Below are 16,259 nucleotides of genomic sequence, written 5' to 3' on the forward strand. Positions count from 1 at the left end.
CTTTACAGGTCTGTAGCCTAGGAGCTATAGGGGAACAGAATTTGTCATCCTAATATATGTGTATTTGGCCTAAGGATTATTTCAGGCTGGTTAATTTACAGAAATAGGAGACATGGGAGAAGCTCTGAAACCAATTAGAAGTTACCCTTTTTAAAAGACTTATTTGTGAGGGATATCTCCAGTTATAAGGGTGTACTAGGAAGAGGGGGATAACCTTAGTGACCTTATATCTAGAACTCAATGCAAAAGAGGACTTAAATCTACATAACAACCTTACCCGTTTACTGTGCTTTTTCCTGATAACTTCCCATAACTGACTCCCCCCAGTCCAACATCTTCTGTCCTCAGCTAAAGATGGTACTTAGGATAGTAGCTTCACTCTTTGTCCGACATCTTGTCGAGGCAGCAGAGTGGCCCTGCGCTCGGAATCTTGCCATGCCACCCAAAGATGACAAAAAGAAGAAAGATGCTGGAAAGTCGGCCAAGAAAGACAAAGACCCAGTGAATAAATCTGGGGCCAAGGCCAAAAAGAAGAAGTGGTCCAAAGGCAAAGTTCAGGACAAGCTCAATAACCTAGTCATGTTTGACAAAGCAACATATGACAAACTCTGTTAAAAGTTCCCAACTATAAGCTTATAACCCCAGCTGTTGTCTCTGAGAGACTGAAGATCCGCGGCTCTTTGGCCAGGGCAGCCCTTCAGGAGCTCCTTAGTAAAGGACTTAATAAACTAGTTTCAAAGCACAGAGCTCAAGTAATCTACACAAAAACACCAGAGGTGGGGATGCCCCAGCTGTTGGAAAAGATGCATGAACAAAAGGTCCCACCAGCTGTACATTTTGAAAAATAAAGCTTTATTAAAAAAAAAAAAAAAAAAGACAGTAACTTCAGCCATTTGAGTTACCCAGTGTTCCTGGATCTCTCCCATATATACAGGAGGTATACATGTTACTAAACTGCTGTTTGTTTTTCTCTGGTTAATCTGTCTTTTTACTACAGGGATGTCTCAGCCAAGCACCCAGAAAGGTTGAGGAAAAATTATTTTTCCTCCCCTACAGAACAGGCTATATACCATATAGCCTAGGTGTGTAGTAGGCTATACCATCTAGGTTTGTTTCAGTGCACTCTATGATGTTCACACAACAATGAATTCAGCTAACAAATTTCTCAGAAAGCATCCCTGTTGTTAAGCAGCTATATATGAAGAAAAGTAGTAACACTCACTGGCTTCATTACCCAGTTTATTTGGGGAAACAAACTGGCTATAAAATACTTTGCATTTTAAAACTCATAACGTTTAATTTCTGGACTGAAAAATTACATTTAAAGATATCCTAAAAATTAAGACATTAAAATGATCGAGAATGGCTACATGGTATATCTTTTACATCCTATTACCTTTAATATGTGTTTTAATATTTGAAGTGGATTTCTTGTAGCTAGTATATAGCTAAGTCCTTTTTGAAAAAATTCAGTCTCAAAATCTCTGCCTTTTAAATGGAATGTTTAGACCATTTACATTGAATGTAATTTTTGGTACAAGGGGTTTAAATTTCCCATCCTTCTCTTTATTTTCTATATGTCCAATCCATTGTTTGTTCCTTTCTTCCTGCCTTCTTTTTGGTTAAGTATTTTTTTAGAATTCCACTTTATTTCTACTATGAGTTATACCTATTTTTTTCTCTAGTAGTTTCTCTAGGGCAGGGGTGGGGAACATCTGGTCCACGGGACATATACAGCTGGCCAAATCATTTGGTATGGCCCTGCTAAGGCAACCGCAGGCAGGACTCAAAATTCAACAAACCCAGCTTTTTTCATACCTAATTTTTAAGTTGATAATTTTGTATGGCCTGCAAATGATGTTATAAATATCCAAATGGCCCTTGGCAGAGTAAAAGTTCCTCACCCCTGCTCTAGGGTTCATAGTATACAACTTTAACTTAGAAAGCTAGAGAGGCTTTAATATTAAAATGAAAATACAACATGAAAATCTGTGGGATGCAGTGATAGTTGTGCTAAAAATCGATAACCTAACTAAGCTTCTGCCTTAAGGCTATAACAACAAATTAAACACAGGTGTGATGAAGTTAGAAGTAATGGAGACTTCTGCAAAAGTGGAGAACATAATCCCATATGAAGGCATTCAATTTCCTAAAAAAAAAAAACACCAGAACTCTGTCTGCAGGATATCATATTTTAACTATACTGTGGAGGAAGAGAAGAGGCTCCCAAGGTACTAGCAGATTGTACTGAGATGGGAAGAGAAGAGAGAATGCTATAGTTGCCTGGGTGTAGAATGGACAATAGGGTACGATAGTAACCAGATATACCGGGGGGGGGAGAGGGAGAGAGAGGGGGAGAGAGAGAGAGACTAGCTAGTTTAGTTAATTTTATTTACCAGTTATATATTTCATCATATCAATGAATCTAAATTCCAAAAATCACAAATTTTTATATATAACCCATTAGTAAGACATGGACTAATTAAATATTTTAAACTGGTTTAATTTCCCCTTAACAGTAATAACTTTTCAATAATTTCCAGTCAAATACATGTTCTTTAAGAAGTACAGACACTGCGCGGCTGGGAGTGGCTCAGCGGTTGAACATCAACCTAGGATCCAGGAGATCGAGGTTCGATTCCCAGTCAGGGCACATGCCTGGGTTGTGGGCTCAATCCCCAGTTGGGGAGTGAAGGAGGCAGCCGATCAATGACTCATCACTGATGTTTCAGCTCGCTCTCTCCCTTCCTCTCTCTGAAATCAATAAAGATATTAAAAAAAAAAAGAAGAAGTACAGATACTAAGGTTCTATAGACCAACATTAAGAATTTAGTTACCTCTGCTTCTCTTTTCTTTGCCCGTGCTTTCTCTACTTCATCCATTACTTTCTGCGATTCTTCCACATTACCTTCAGCTCCTAGTTGTTCCACCTTAGCCAACAATTTACCAATTTCTTCATTTAACTCATGAACACGTTCTGCCTAGAAAGAAAAAGAAAAGAGGATCATGAATAAAAAGCAGAGTAAGTTTCAAAGTTCAAAATATTTTAGAAATGCACAAAAAAGACAAGTTATCTAAGGCAATGAGTATAAATAATGCTTTCTGAGCACATCATAAATGAATTCATGAGACATTAGAATGTTCTGAGCTTGCCTGTTTACACTTTGGTGAGGCTGGAAACACATGTGACCTCTATATAACTATTACTTTCCAACTTCTGCTTTGGCAGTGTACTCCAAGCACAAAATACCTTTTCTTCCATAATCTGGCCCTCTGTACCTTTCTAATCCATCTCTTGCTGTTCCCCCAGTTTGCAAGATCTACAGTTATATTTTGTTTCCCAAACTTACCATGTTGCTTTCTGCCTGTGACTTCCCACATGCTGTTTCCTCTTCCTGGGATGTTATTCTTTACCTCCCTTGCCTGCCATGTCTACTCACTCAACAAGATCCCAGTTGAGTCTATTCTGTGAAGCGTTCTTGATCAATCACCATTTTTCACTTCCACTTAAACACAAAAGCAGCAAGCCATACGCTCTTTTGTGCTATTTTTGTAACTTTTATACATCACACTGCTTTAAAGATAACTATTTCCCATCTTTGTATTTCCAATGCCCAACAAACAGCAGCTCAAATATTGAAGTAATAAACAGGTGAATTCTCTTTCAAGCAGATAATGGTTTTAGATATTGGGCTTATAGCCGAATCAGTTACCAGATGTACAATTTTGGCCATATTACTTCACCTGAATCTACTTCCTCATCTGAGAAATAGGGATTCATATCTCACAAAGCTGTTGAGAAATGAGAAAATGTGCCTTGTACATACACTTGATTTTTAGTTTATCAGTGTGGAAACCCTTTCCCTTAGTCCATGTCTTTCCACTGGGATTAATTCCTGCCTTGGGATCTGATATGCTTCCTCCTCCTCCGCACTACCACCACCACCATAGGAACCTAGTTCATTCCTTTTCTTTTAATAGCACTTGATACATATACAGAGTCTTTAATTTGGCAACAAATAAGTATTTACCTATGTGGCCAATTATATTAGCAAAGAAGATCCTAATTTGATACGGATATCCAGTCCCAACAAACTAGTGTGCCAATAATCTTTACTTCTCAAATTACCCTCAATCCAAGATATTCACCCCTCAAAGAAATTCCCAACTCTATTATCATTACCTCTTTAACAAAGTGGTTTTTTCTTTAAATATCTGTCAAGGAATGATTGCATTAATGCCAACTCTTCACCCTTCCCTGTATCAATGCCCTTTGCTATTTTACCGAGTATCAACATACTCTGAACGTGAACTTGGCCACGTAACTCACTGGAGTTGGTTAATAGGATGGTAGCAAACATGATACAAGGGATGGCTTGAAAAGCGCTTATATGACTGAGTTTGATGCTTTTGCACCTCTAGTGCCACCATGAGAATTTAGATCAGTAGCCTCCAGCTGACTGTAAGACACGGGAGTGAGCCCAGCTAAGACAGGAATAACTGCCCAGTTCAGCCTAAATCACTGACTGTAGACTCATGAACCAAATAAATACTGTTCTCAGTCCCTGAGTTTTGAGGTAGTTTTTTTAAACAGCATTTTTGTAGTGATGGATAACCAATATAGGTTGGGGTCTAGCAGATCCCTTTCAACTATGAGATTAATAGATCCCCTGTACTTTAGGATGCCCATCTTTATAATCCCCATCTTCAAAAAAGTTGGTTGAAAGTAACCTTTTTTCAAATAAGAGTATCCACTTCCCTGTGTACATACATACTTAAGCTCTATAGTATTTCATGTTGCCATTTAAACTCTATCTCGGCAATTGTTGGTCACCATTCTGCACTTTCATAAAATGAACCAGACTACAATGAATGGTACAGAATGTTACAAGTAGTAACTCATCGAAGCAACAAAATGCAACATATGGACCATTTCTGAATTCTGATTATATCACACCAACCATATTTTAGAGGTGAAATGATACGACATCTACAATTTGCTTATAAAATAATGAAATAGAAAGCTGACAGCTTTGAATCCATTGAGATTCATTGTATTTTTCTCTCTGTTTGTGTATAAGTTCATAACAGAACATTTTTAAAAAGTAGTGAGTTGCCCTGGCTGGTGTGGCTTAGTTGGCTGAGCTTCATCCCATGCACCAAAGGTCACCAGTTCGATTCCCTGTCAGGGTACATACCCAAGTTGTAGGTTCAATCCCAGGTCAGAGTGCGTGTGGGAGGCAGCCGATTGATGTTTCTCTTTCTCTCTCTCCCTTATTCTCTCCCTCCCTCTCTCTAAAAATCAGTAAAAACAGATTAAAAAATATAGTGAGAAAAGCAGACAAAACTCAATATTTAAAAAAATGAACATTCTTGTCCTAGCCAGTGTGGCTCAGTTGGTTGAATGTCGTCCCATGCACCAAAAGGTCACAGGTTCGATCCCCGGTCAGGGCACATGTCCAGGTTGCAGGTTCAATGGGAGAAAACAGATCGATGTATCTCTCTCACATAAATGTTTTTCTCTCTCTCTTTCCCTCTCCTTTACTCTCTAAAATCAATAAACGTATTTTTTAAAAAATGAACATTCCATGCCCAGCGAGGCGTGGCTCAGTGCTTGAGCATCAACCTAGGATCCAGGAGATCCTGGTTCAATTCCCCATCAGGGCACATGCCAGGGGTTGCAGGCTTGGTCCCCAGTCAGGGGCGTACAGGAGGCAGCTGATCAATAACAACTCTCTCATCACTGATGTTTCTATCTCTCTCTCCCTCTCCCTTCCTCTTTCTGCAATCAATAAAGATATATTTAAAAATAAAAAAAATAAAACAAAAATAAAAATAAAAAAGTTTAAAAATGAACATTCCATTTGGAAAATGGGAATAAAACATACACAAAAATTTCACTAAAGAGGATATACAGATACAAATAAGCACGTGAAAAAAAATGTTCAAAATCACTACTCATTAGGGAAATACAAACTGAAACCACAATGAGATGTAACAACACACCTTTCAGAATGGATAAAATAAAAGTGACATCAAATGCTGGCACAAAAATGTGGAGAAAGTGGATCACTAACACATTGCTGGTAGGAGTGTAAAATGGTACAGCACTCTAGAAAAAAGTTTGGGACTTGCTTTCAAAACTAAAAATGGCCTTACCATATGACATAGCAATTGCACTCTTGGGTATTTATCCTGGAAAATTGCAAACTTATGTCCACACAAAAATCTGTACACAAATGTTTACTGCAGCTTTATTGGTATTAGCTAATAAACTGGAAACAACCCAAATGTGCCCTTCAATATGTGAATGGTTAAACTGTAGTATATCCATACCATGGAATACTACTCAGAAATAAAAGTGAACTACTGATAAACAACTAGTATGAATCTCAAGTTGTGCTGAGTAAAAAAAGGCAATCTTAAAAGGATTTTAATACTGCATGATTTCATTTATGTAATAAGTGAAATAAAATAATTATAAAGATAGGAAATAGATTAGTGGTTGCCAGGGGCTAGGGTAAAGCAGGTGTATGGCTATAAAGGGGTAACATGGGGGAGTCTTGTGATGATGCTAGTTAATGTAATTATGGTAGTAGTTATCCAAGTTACACATGTGATAAAAATGCATAGAGCCACATACACAAAATAAATACATGCATAAATGGTGAAATCTGAATAAAATACAAGGACTGGACCAATATTAATTTCTTGGCTTTGACACTGTACTATAGTTGATAAGATATGTTAATGTAAGGGGAAACTAGAGAAAGAATGCATAGATTTCCCTGTAATGACTTTGCAAGCTCCTGTGAATGAAATTTTTCAAAGTAAAAATTAAAAGTTGAAACTGTATTTTGTACTATTGAAAAGACTGAAATTCTTACCTTTGCTGCCACTTCAGCACTAATCTCTTCTTGAGTTTCTGCTAATCTTTTCTTAGCTACTTCTGTTCTTCGATCACAGTCTGCAATGAATGACTGCAAATGATCCATAGCCTACAAAGTTTAATTAAAAGACAATTATTGCCAGAAAAATCAGCTTTCTTCAGAAATATCTTTACTCAAAAATTATGCTACTATGGAAGTAAAACTATAACAAAAGCAGGTTCAATTATGAATCAAAAATACTATTCATCATCTATCAAATTAAGAAAGAGTAAACATAAATAATTCCCAAGAAAGGAAAGACTATAAGGAAACTGCCTCTCTCATACTGGCTGAAGGAAGCACAAACCAGCAGTCTTTACAGAAAGGCAAAGCGGCCTGGCTGGTGTGGCTCAGCAGTTGAGGGTCAACCTATAATCCAGGAGATGGAGGTTCGATTCCCGGTCAGAGCACATGCCTGGGTTGCAGGATCCCCAGCAGGGGCGTGCAGAAGGCAGCTGATCAATGACTTTCTCTCATCATTGATGTTTCTATCTCTCTCCCCCCTCCCTTCCTCTGTTTGAAATCAATAAAAATATATTTTAAAAAAAGGTAATTGGTATCAAATACCTTAAAAATGACCCCCAATTTAGCAATTTTACTTCCAGAAATTTGTCTTAAGAAACTAAACAGAGATATATACAAAAATTAATATTCAAAGATGCTCTTCAGTATTACTTTTAATGGTGAAAAGTTGTAATTACCCTAAATATCCAGATCACACACAAAAACTTTAATCTTTAGCCTTTAAAAAAATGTTTTAATAAAACACTTTAGGCCACAAGAAAATGTTCATGATTCACTTATAATAAAAAGTTACAAATGTTGCTCAGCGGTTCAGCGTCGACCTAGGATCCAGGAGATCGGGGTTCGATTCCCGGTCGGGGCACATGCCCGGGTTGCAGGCTCGATCCCCGGTCAGGGGTGTGCAGGAGGCAGCAAATCAATGACTCTCATCACTGACGTTTCTATCTCTCTCTCTCTCCTCTCCCTTCCTCTCTCTGAAATCAATAAAGATATATTTTAAAAAAAAAAAGTTACAAATGTTATATGCAGTAAGATTCCAACTTTGTAAAATAAAGCAAAAAAAAGGGGAAAGCATACATAAAATGTTAATAATTATTTCTGAATATATGGATACTTAATAATTTTTTGAATTTTCCAAAATGAAAATGTCATAGGAAAATTTGCTTGTTTTCAAATAAACCACTGAGAATTTCAGCAGTTTCTGCATTGCAAAAATCTGGTTCAACATCTATATAAAATACATTTGTCAGGCATATGTAAATATGTCTGTTGTTAAATAATAATTCATTTAAAAGTGAAATTAAAAATATAAATAAAAGTAAACAAGATTTATTCCCAAGTAATTTGGATTTTCACCTTACTATATAAAAATACAGCTAATTTAGCCCTAGACAGGTGGCTCATTTACTTGGAGTATCATCCCCATACACCAAAAGGTTTCACATTCAGTTCCTGACCAGGTGACTTTGGGGTGGGGGGCAACCGATCAATGTTTCTATCTCACATCGCTGTTTCTCTCTCTACCCCCTCCCTTTTCTCTCTCTAAAAAATCAGTAAGGTGCATCCTTGGGTGAAGAATTTAAAGCAAAGGGATCAAGAATCTCACTTCCTTCCCTTCCCAGCTGACGGCTGTGGCTAGTATTACCATTTTATTTACATATATATATACACATACACACATACATTTATATATATGAAATTTTAAACATAAGTACTCTAATTAAAAATATAAATCCAATCATACCGAATTCTAAAGATGGCTGGTTAACCAAAGAATTTCTTGAAAGTAAAAAACAGGAAAGCTCATTTAAAAGTTTACATCTGTGATAATAAATTTTAATTTAAAATTTATTTTTAAAATTACAACAGAAATCTATTAAAATTTTCTTATGGGAAAATAAAAGTGGCATCTCAGAGCGGTGAGAGAAAAAAGATGGACTAATCAATAAATAATACTAGGGGTGCCCAGCCAGCGTGGCTCAGTGGTTGAGCACTGACTGACCTATGATCCAGATCACGGTTCAACTCCCTGCAGGGTACAAGCCTGAGCTGAGGACTCGATCCCCAGTGGGGGGCGTGCAGGAGGCAGCCGATCAATGACTCTCTTATCATTGATTTTTTCCTTTTTAAATCCTCGCCAGAGAATATTTTTTCCATTGCTTTTCAGAGTGTGGAAGGGAGAGATAGAGAAACATCGATGTGAGAGAGCCACATCAACTGGTTACCTCCTGTACATGCTCCAACTGGGGCCCAGGATTAAGTCTGCACAGCCTGCACCAAGGCACGTGCCCTTGGCCAGATTGAAGAGAGTGGGGGGAGGGGCTGGAACTTCAGCCTGCAGGCTAACGCTCTAATCACTGGCTAGGGCTCATCATTGATGTTTCTATCTCTTTCTCTCTCTCTCCCCTTCCCTCTCCGTTCCTCTCTCTGATATTAATTTATAAAATAACAATAAAGAAATAGTAAGGGGTCAAATAAGTAGCTAACTAGAAAAAGAAAACTAGATCTACACCTCAATTCCTTAGACCAGAATAAATTGAAGTTGGATCAAAGATTTAAGTATATAAAATGAAACCATAAAAATACCAGAAGAAACCATGGGAGAGAACTCATCACCTCAGAATAGGGAAGGCCTTTCAAATCACTCCAATAGAGATTTTTAAAAGATTAAGAAATTAGACAACAATAAAAATATTCTTCAAGGCCCATAACCACCAAAAGAAAAATAGGGAAAAAACCTGCAAAGTATTATCTGAGGGAAGGAACTAGTTTTCATAATATGTAAAGTTAGTACAAATCAACTAGAAAAATGTTAACATCCACAAATAGCCAAAATATAACTGACCACTGATAGTTCACTGAAAAGGAAATATAAAACGAACTTAAATATATGAAATGTTCCAACTCACTCAAGAGAAATGCAAATTAAAACTACTTATATTCCACATTTCATCTACCAAAGTTGCAAAGAAATCTTGACAACACATTATGTGGCCATATAGGAAATAGATAATCTCATAGATTATTGGTGGGAATACAAATTGATAATTCTAATGGAGAGCAACTTGGCAAAAATACTCTTTGACTTATTCTATTTCTAGAAACTTATTCTATGCACTTGATATGTAAAAATACATTATCAAACTATAACAGAAAAAGACTGAAAATAACAATAACCTAATGATCCACACCCTTACATCCAGATGATGGTAATTTTTGGCTGTATTTTATGCCCAGTGTGTATAAATCATAACCCAGTTACTTTCAGGTGTTTCTCCCAATTGTTCCAGCCCCATATTAAGCTCCCTTTACATAGATGGTTTTCATTTCCATTAACAGAAATTCTTGGAAATTCGGAGATGATGATGAAGGGGCCTACTTACTGCTTTATCTCCCAAGCCAAATAAATAAAACAACTATTACCTCACTGATAAAAAGCAACATAAAATTTATGCTCATCAGTGTGTTGGTATATTTTATGTAAATACAAAAAAAAAAAGTTTCCCTTTTTATACAATTCTCATGTTTGTATTAAAAACAACAACAATAGTGCTCACTTCGGCAGCATATATACCAGAACTGGAACAATACAGAGAAGATCAGCATGACCCCTGTGCAAGGATGACACACGAATTCATCAAGTGTTCCATAATTTTTAAAAAGAAAAAGGATTAAAGAAAACACCAATGGAGTTCAATTCTGAGCCTTCCAGACACCTAAATGATATCTCCTCCAATATGTTTTACATAAAAAATATTGTTCTTAATACCCTCCCTCTGTTTATATTTAGATACAAATATATGAAGAATGTAAAATTCAGTAGATTAAAAACCCTTACATGCAATAGAAATGGGTTTGTTTATTGAAATTGATACGTTCTTAATCATTACTATTTTATTGAGAAAAATAGCACAATTTTCAAAAGAATATATAAATTGCATTATTTCTATTTTCTTAAAATATCCAGCTTTACCTTATAATTTCTAAAAATGTTGTCAAGACGCACATGATCTTACTTTAGTACCACCCTTCATACAACTGCAAAGAAGACAATTTGCTAAGAGCCTTTTCCTATTAAGAGAAACTAATCCATATTCAAAATATTTTACTGTGAAAGGTAATCTAACCCATTAAAACAAAATCACATACATCAAGTTCAAAGAAAAAATCTTGTTCTTTGGATGCAATTTCATAATCCGCTCTTAAAGCCAGGTCATGGACTTTCAGACATTCTCCAAGATCCATTCTCTAAGAGGGGGAAAAAAGGGAACATATTATTTAAACAGAAAACACATTTAAAAAAAATTCATTCATAACAATAGTATTCTCCAGAATATATATTAAGTCATACAGATGCTTCTTTGTTGGTGGACTTTCAAATTACAAAATTTCATAGACAAGTACTAAAGCTTGGCGCCAGAAAAAAGGCAACAATTCTATCTACCTAAAGGTGAGAACAGTAATCATTTTTGTACTTAAGATCAAACAGACAAGGAAAAGCCTATCAGAATCTGAACAAAGCTGGGGAAAAAGGCTCCTACCAGCACGAATATGTGTGTTAACAAAGGATATGATCATCAATTCTGCAAACACTTACGTTAAAAAGCATAGTGAATTCACTGGATTAAGATTCACAAAGACTGACAAACCAAATAAAATTTAAAAGAAATATGAAGTCTTATAGTTATATCTAAGAAGACAAATTTACAAATAACTAGGTATGAGCAGGCAATTACACAAATTAAAATACTTGTTAAAAGTAAGGGTTACAGTGTGACATGACTGAGATAAAGTAACTTAGAGGATATAGTATAAGCAAAGTGACAAGTCTTACTGAAGGCTGGTTTTAAAAGCAAACCCCTTGTCCTCCAAAAGACACATTCTGTGCACTAACACATTTCAAAAGGGATATAAAGAAACTACACAAAATGTCTCAAAACCAAGCTATACAAGAAAGCCAGAGGACAAAAATCATTAGCTGGAGAGTCAAGATGTGAAGAACTCTTCAGTACGAAATAGAAACAGATTATGGCCCCAAGGGACTCTATAGTCAGATTTTAACTCTTTCAATGTAAGAAAGAGTTATCCAAAGATCAAATAAGTTTCCTCAGGAGTTACCGAGTTACCAGATACATGAGAGATTCAAACACGGTTTAGACAACCATTTTTCTCGGATATTGAGGAAAGAATTCAACCATCAGGTAGCTTTTATTCTTCAAACTCTGAGATTTTATGACTGCATTAAAAAAAAGTGTCTCTGTAGAACTGTATTATTTCAAGTTCTTAATTCCGTAAAGGAACAAATGTGAAAACATAAGTAAACAATGTTCTCAAAGTTATCCTCTGGGAAATTATAAGGACTATTCACCATATTAAAAAAGTCCTCATCACAGCAATGGCTCTAAAGTACCACAGTGCTGCTGAGCATTTGGTGTTTTTCCAGGCCCCGCTGCCTACTTTCATTCATTAGTCTATGGGTTAACAAACCAAGGCATTTTCCAGTAACAGTAAATAGCAACTGAAACTTTCTATAGAGGTGTGGAAACTCAAGGCTGCTTATTAAGCAACATTTAATGAGAAAAGGCTGTAGAAAAAAATTTTAAATAAATACTCTTTTTAAAATGCAGGGAAAAAGGACAGTGAAAGTTAATGGCAAAAGAATGTTACCATCTTTGCTACAATGGCCAATTGGTTTCTTAATTAATATCTTAACATTAATCACTCCAACAACTCCCTTTGCCTCTGTATGTATTCCCAAAGCTATAGTTGCTCAGGAGAGGCTATACTTATTTCACAGAAGGTTAAGATGTCACAGTTGGAAATGCCTTTGATCCAGTGCAGTAATTCTTAACTTAAACCCTTTTAAATAATATTGATGAAAGCTTCTGAAAAGAGGCCCAAGCCCTACCTTCCCTAAAGACTGAATTGTAAAAGCCTCCCCGGGGTTTTTAATGTACAGTGTGCTATTAGAAAATCTTGTTAGACTGACTTCTAGTCTGATACCCTCTTCCACTTTATCATGCTAATTCCAATTATTTCATCATCTATTAATATTTTTACATAATAATCATTTCCCTAAAAGAGCTCTACACACAACAGATATTCAAAGCAGCTGTCTATTGCCTTTCCTCCAGCTATCTCCCTTATCTGTATTCAGTGATTAACTGTATTTCCACTGTGTCCTCAACAAAAACTAAAAACATATATATGGTCTCACTGTGTATAAGCTAAAAATCAGTTGCCTACCCACACTAGCCTTTCCTCCACTTTATCTTTATATTTACATCACATACCAAGCAAAAGAAGAAAAGCAACTACGTGGACCAAGAACAAAATGACCACCAAAAAGAACAAAATTATACCTCTGTAGTAAGGGTCAAGTTTTGGTGAGAGGAGTTAAAGTGAATGTATATGCCTGGGGGGCGAGGGGGATTTACAGTAGGGGGAAAGATTTACTAACTCACTAGAGTGTGAGCTCCACAAGGACAAGGATTTTTTTGTTTTATCCACTACACACCTATGCCTGGTATGAAGGAATACTTAACGCTTGTTGAACGAACCTCTGGGAAAAGAGGGCAGAGAAAAACATTTGCACAGAAGGCCCTGTCTTAACAGGAAAGGGTGGTCAAGATGCACCCACAGCAAAACTGGTCTGAGCTCTGGAAGGTCTTCTCAACTCATCTCTCCTTTGCTTGGACTACTTTCCTTCATAAGTGTTTCCAGCTACTCCTTTCTTTTTCCTAAGTGCTCCTCTCTTCCAGGAGGGTAGACTACCTGGGCTTTTCACTTTCCTGGGCTAGGAACATCTGCAACTTTACAGTCTAGCCTGGCTCACCACAGTAAATTTTGGGGCCAAAGCCCTAGAAGAAAGGGCCTAGATATAATAAAGATTTGGTTTTTTGGCCCGGAATAGATCCAGTGCTTATTTTACGCAACTAGCAGGACAAGCGTAGCAAGGCAGATTTTCAGAATTCTAGATACTAGTCATTCAGTTTCCGCTATCCATACCATCACAACTAAGCATCTACTGTGGCGCTGTGCCATGCACATGAGGAATATTAAATAAAAAACAAGCAAGCAAGCCAAAATAAAACCCAACAATTAGCTGCCACTGTAGAAATGAGTGAAGGGAAAGTATGCCTATGTTAATTCTCTCCATGACCCCAGTCATCTAATTAAGAAGCCACCAGGAAGAAACCTATGATAGAACCACACCATGACTAACTCTGGACCTCTCCAAAGCCAAGTCAATCCTGACTTCATCACTGATGTCCAACAGTGCTTTGAACACTAAGTGCACAGACATTTGCTGCTGCTTCTCTTCTGAAATAAGTGAGCTTCAAACTGAACAAAATAAAATGCTTGGTTATTTATTTTCACTTAAAATGACTTTGTGATAAAAGCCACACAGAGAGTTTTGTATTTTTAAACTTAACAAATAATTTACTTTATAAATCCATTTCCTGAAGTCTTGACCATTAAAGAGCTATGCCTGATACTAATAACTTCTAACCTTACAGCATTTTATTGTTTTACTGTTTAACAAAGTTGATTCTGTTAAGTACTTTTTAATTATTCTTTTGAAATTCCAAAAGTGAATGTTATCTGCCCAAATGAACTCTAAGCTTCCTCAGAAAAATGGTTTATTTCTTTTCTTTTTCCATCTTACATAAAAGATCAGGTTTTGTACAACCCATAATTATTAAACAAATGTGATGATTTGACTAAGGAATTGTATTTTAAGAACTTGAAGAAACAATAAAATAAGTACATATAGGTAAACAGAGAACAAAATTTAACAATGGTGTTTTTGATCTAAAAAATGAGAAACATTTTAAGAACCTAGTAACAGGGTTTAACTAACTGAATTATGGAATAGCCATATGACACATTACATAGCCATTAGAAAAGTGTTCTTGCCCGGCCGGGCGGGGCTCAGTGGCTGAGCATTGACCTAGGATCCAGGAGACCCCGGTTCAATTCCAGGTCAGGGCACAGGCCCAGGTTGTGGGCTCGATCCCCAGTCGGGGGCGTGCAGGAGGCAGCTGATCAATGACTCTCTCATCACTGATGTTTCTCTCTCCCTCTCTCTCCCTTCCTCTCTCTGAAATCAATAGATAAAAAAAAAAAAAAAAAAGGTGTTCTTAATGCTAAGTGGGAGGAAAAAGGGAAAGAGAAATACAGTAAAATACCATTTTTGTAAATTCAGATACAGACACTGCTTGTGAGGTTGGTTGTATGAACTTTTTTTTTTTTAAACCCTCATCCAAGGATATTTTCTCCACTGTTTCTCAGAGTGGAAGGGGAAAGAGACCAAGAGAGAGACATCAATGTGAGAGAGAGACATCGATTGGTTGCCTCCTGCTCACACACCAACCAAGGCCGGGGATCAAGCCTGCAACCAAGGTACACCCCCCTGGCTGGAATCGAACCTGAGACCCTTCAGTCTGCAGGCCAATGCACTAACCACTGAGCCAAACTGGCTAGGGCTGTATGAACTTTTTAATAGTGGTTGAATGAAATGCAATGAGCATGTATTATTCTTACAATCAGAAAGCTAATAAAGCCACTTTAACTTTGGAGGAAAATACTGAAGTAACAGGAAAATTATACATTAAAAAAACCAAAATATCAGTAGAACAAATCAAAAAGTTGACTTACACGTTTGAGTGTATTGCAAAGTATAAACTAATGGCAGTGATATGGCAATGAATATGCCAGTGATAGAAACTAGATATAGTAACAGCTCCAAGTATTTGCATATATTCTTGCTTTGTTATATCTTAGTACCTTTGCTCCGTTCTATAAGCTAAATCCTAAAGGGAATTATAAAACAGTATGAGAATATAAATTCTTTTATCAAAGAATTTTTATATTCTCAATAAAAAAAGACATTAAATTAATAGTTGAAAATGTACACAAAAACATACACACAAGAATTTCACTGCCACACTGTACACCAAAAAAACAGATGCAAAAAAATTAACATTAATAATCATTGGATAACTAATTTAGGAAATATCCATTTATGAAATATTATGCAGGCTTTTTTTAGAATTATAAACCAATGATACAGAAACTTATCTAAGAAAAGTGAGAGAAATTCAAACAACAGAATTCCATTTGTTAAAACACACACACCCAACACCTGCAAATGCATACAAAGAAGTGAAAGACTGTTGACAAGGTGTAGGTCTGGGAAGGGGGACAATGTTAATGGGAAATACTCATGTTTATGCTTTATCTTCTTATACTTGAAGACTACACTGTCTAGGCCCTGGCCTGGTAGCTCAGTTGGTTAGAGGA

At 36.5% G+C, this 16,259-nt stretch overlaps 1 protein-coding gene and 1 pseudogene across 22 annotated transcripts in view; one reads left to right on the forward strand and one right to left on the reverse strand.

The window, feature by feature from the left end:
- Nucleotides 1-16,259, reverse strand: part of LOC308561357 (putative RNA-binding protein Luc7-like 2) — a 59,809-nt gene that overhangs the window by 17,447 nt on the left and 26,103 nt on the right. For all 21 annotated transcript variants that reach the window (XM_081146303.1, XM_081146313.1, XM_081146305.1 and 18 more), the window contains 3 exons: nt 11,103-11,201; nt 6,888-6,998; nt 2,838-2,981 (listed from right to left, as the gene is read on the reverse strand). In XM_081146303.1, coding sequence (XP_081002429.1) covers nt 2,838-2,981; nt 6,888-6,998; nt 11,103-11,198 — 351 coding nt within the window. In that variant the 5' untranslated portion in view covers nt 11,199-11,201. The remainder of the gene's footprint in view (nt 1-2,837; nt 2,982-6,887; nt 6,999-11,102; nt 11,202-16,259) is intronic.
- Nucleotides 339-860, forward strand: LOC308561651 (small ribosomal subunit protein eS25 pseudogene; annotated as a pseudogene). The gene has a single exon. The product of its transcript is annotated as a small ribosomal subunit protein eS25 pseudogene (transcript).

The sequence above is a fragment of the Miniopterus schreibersii genome, assembly GCF_964146895.1.
Source record: "Miniopterus schreibersii genome assembly, chromosome: 9".
Lineage (NCBI taxonomy): Eukaryota > Metazoa > Chordata > Mammalia > Chiroptera > Miniopteridae > Miniopterus > Miniopterus schreibersii.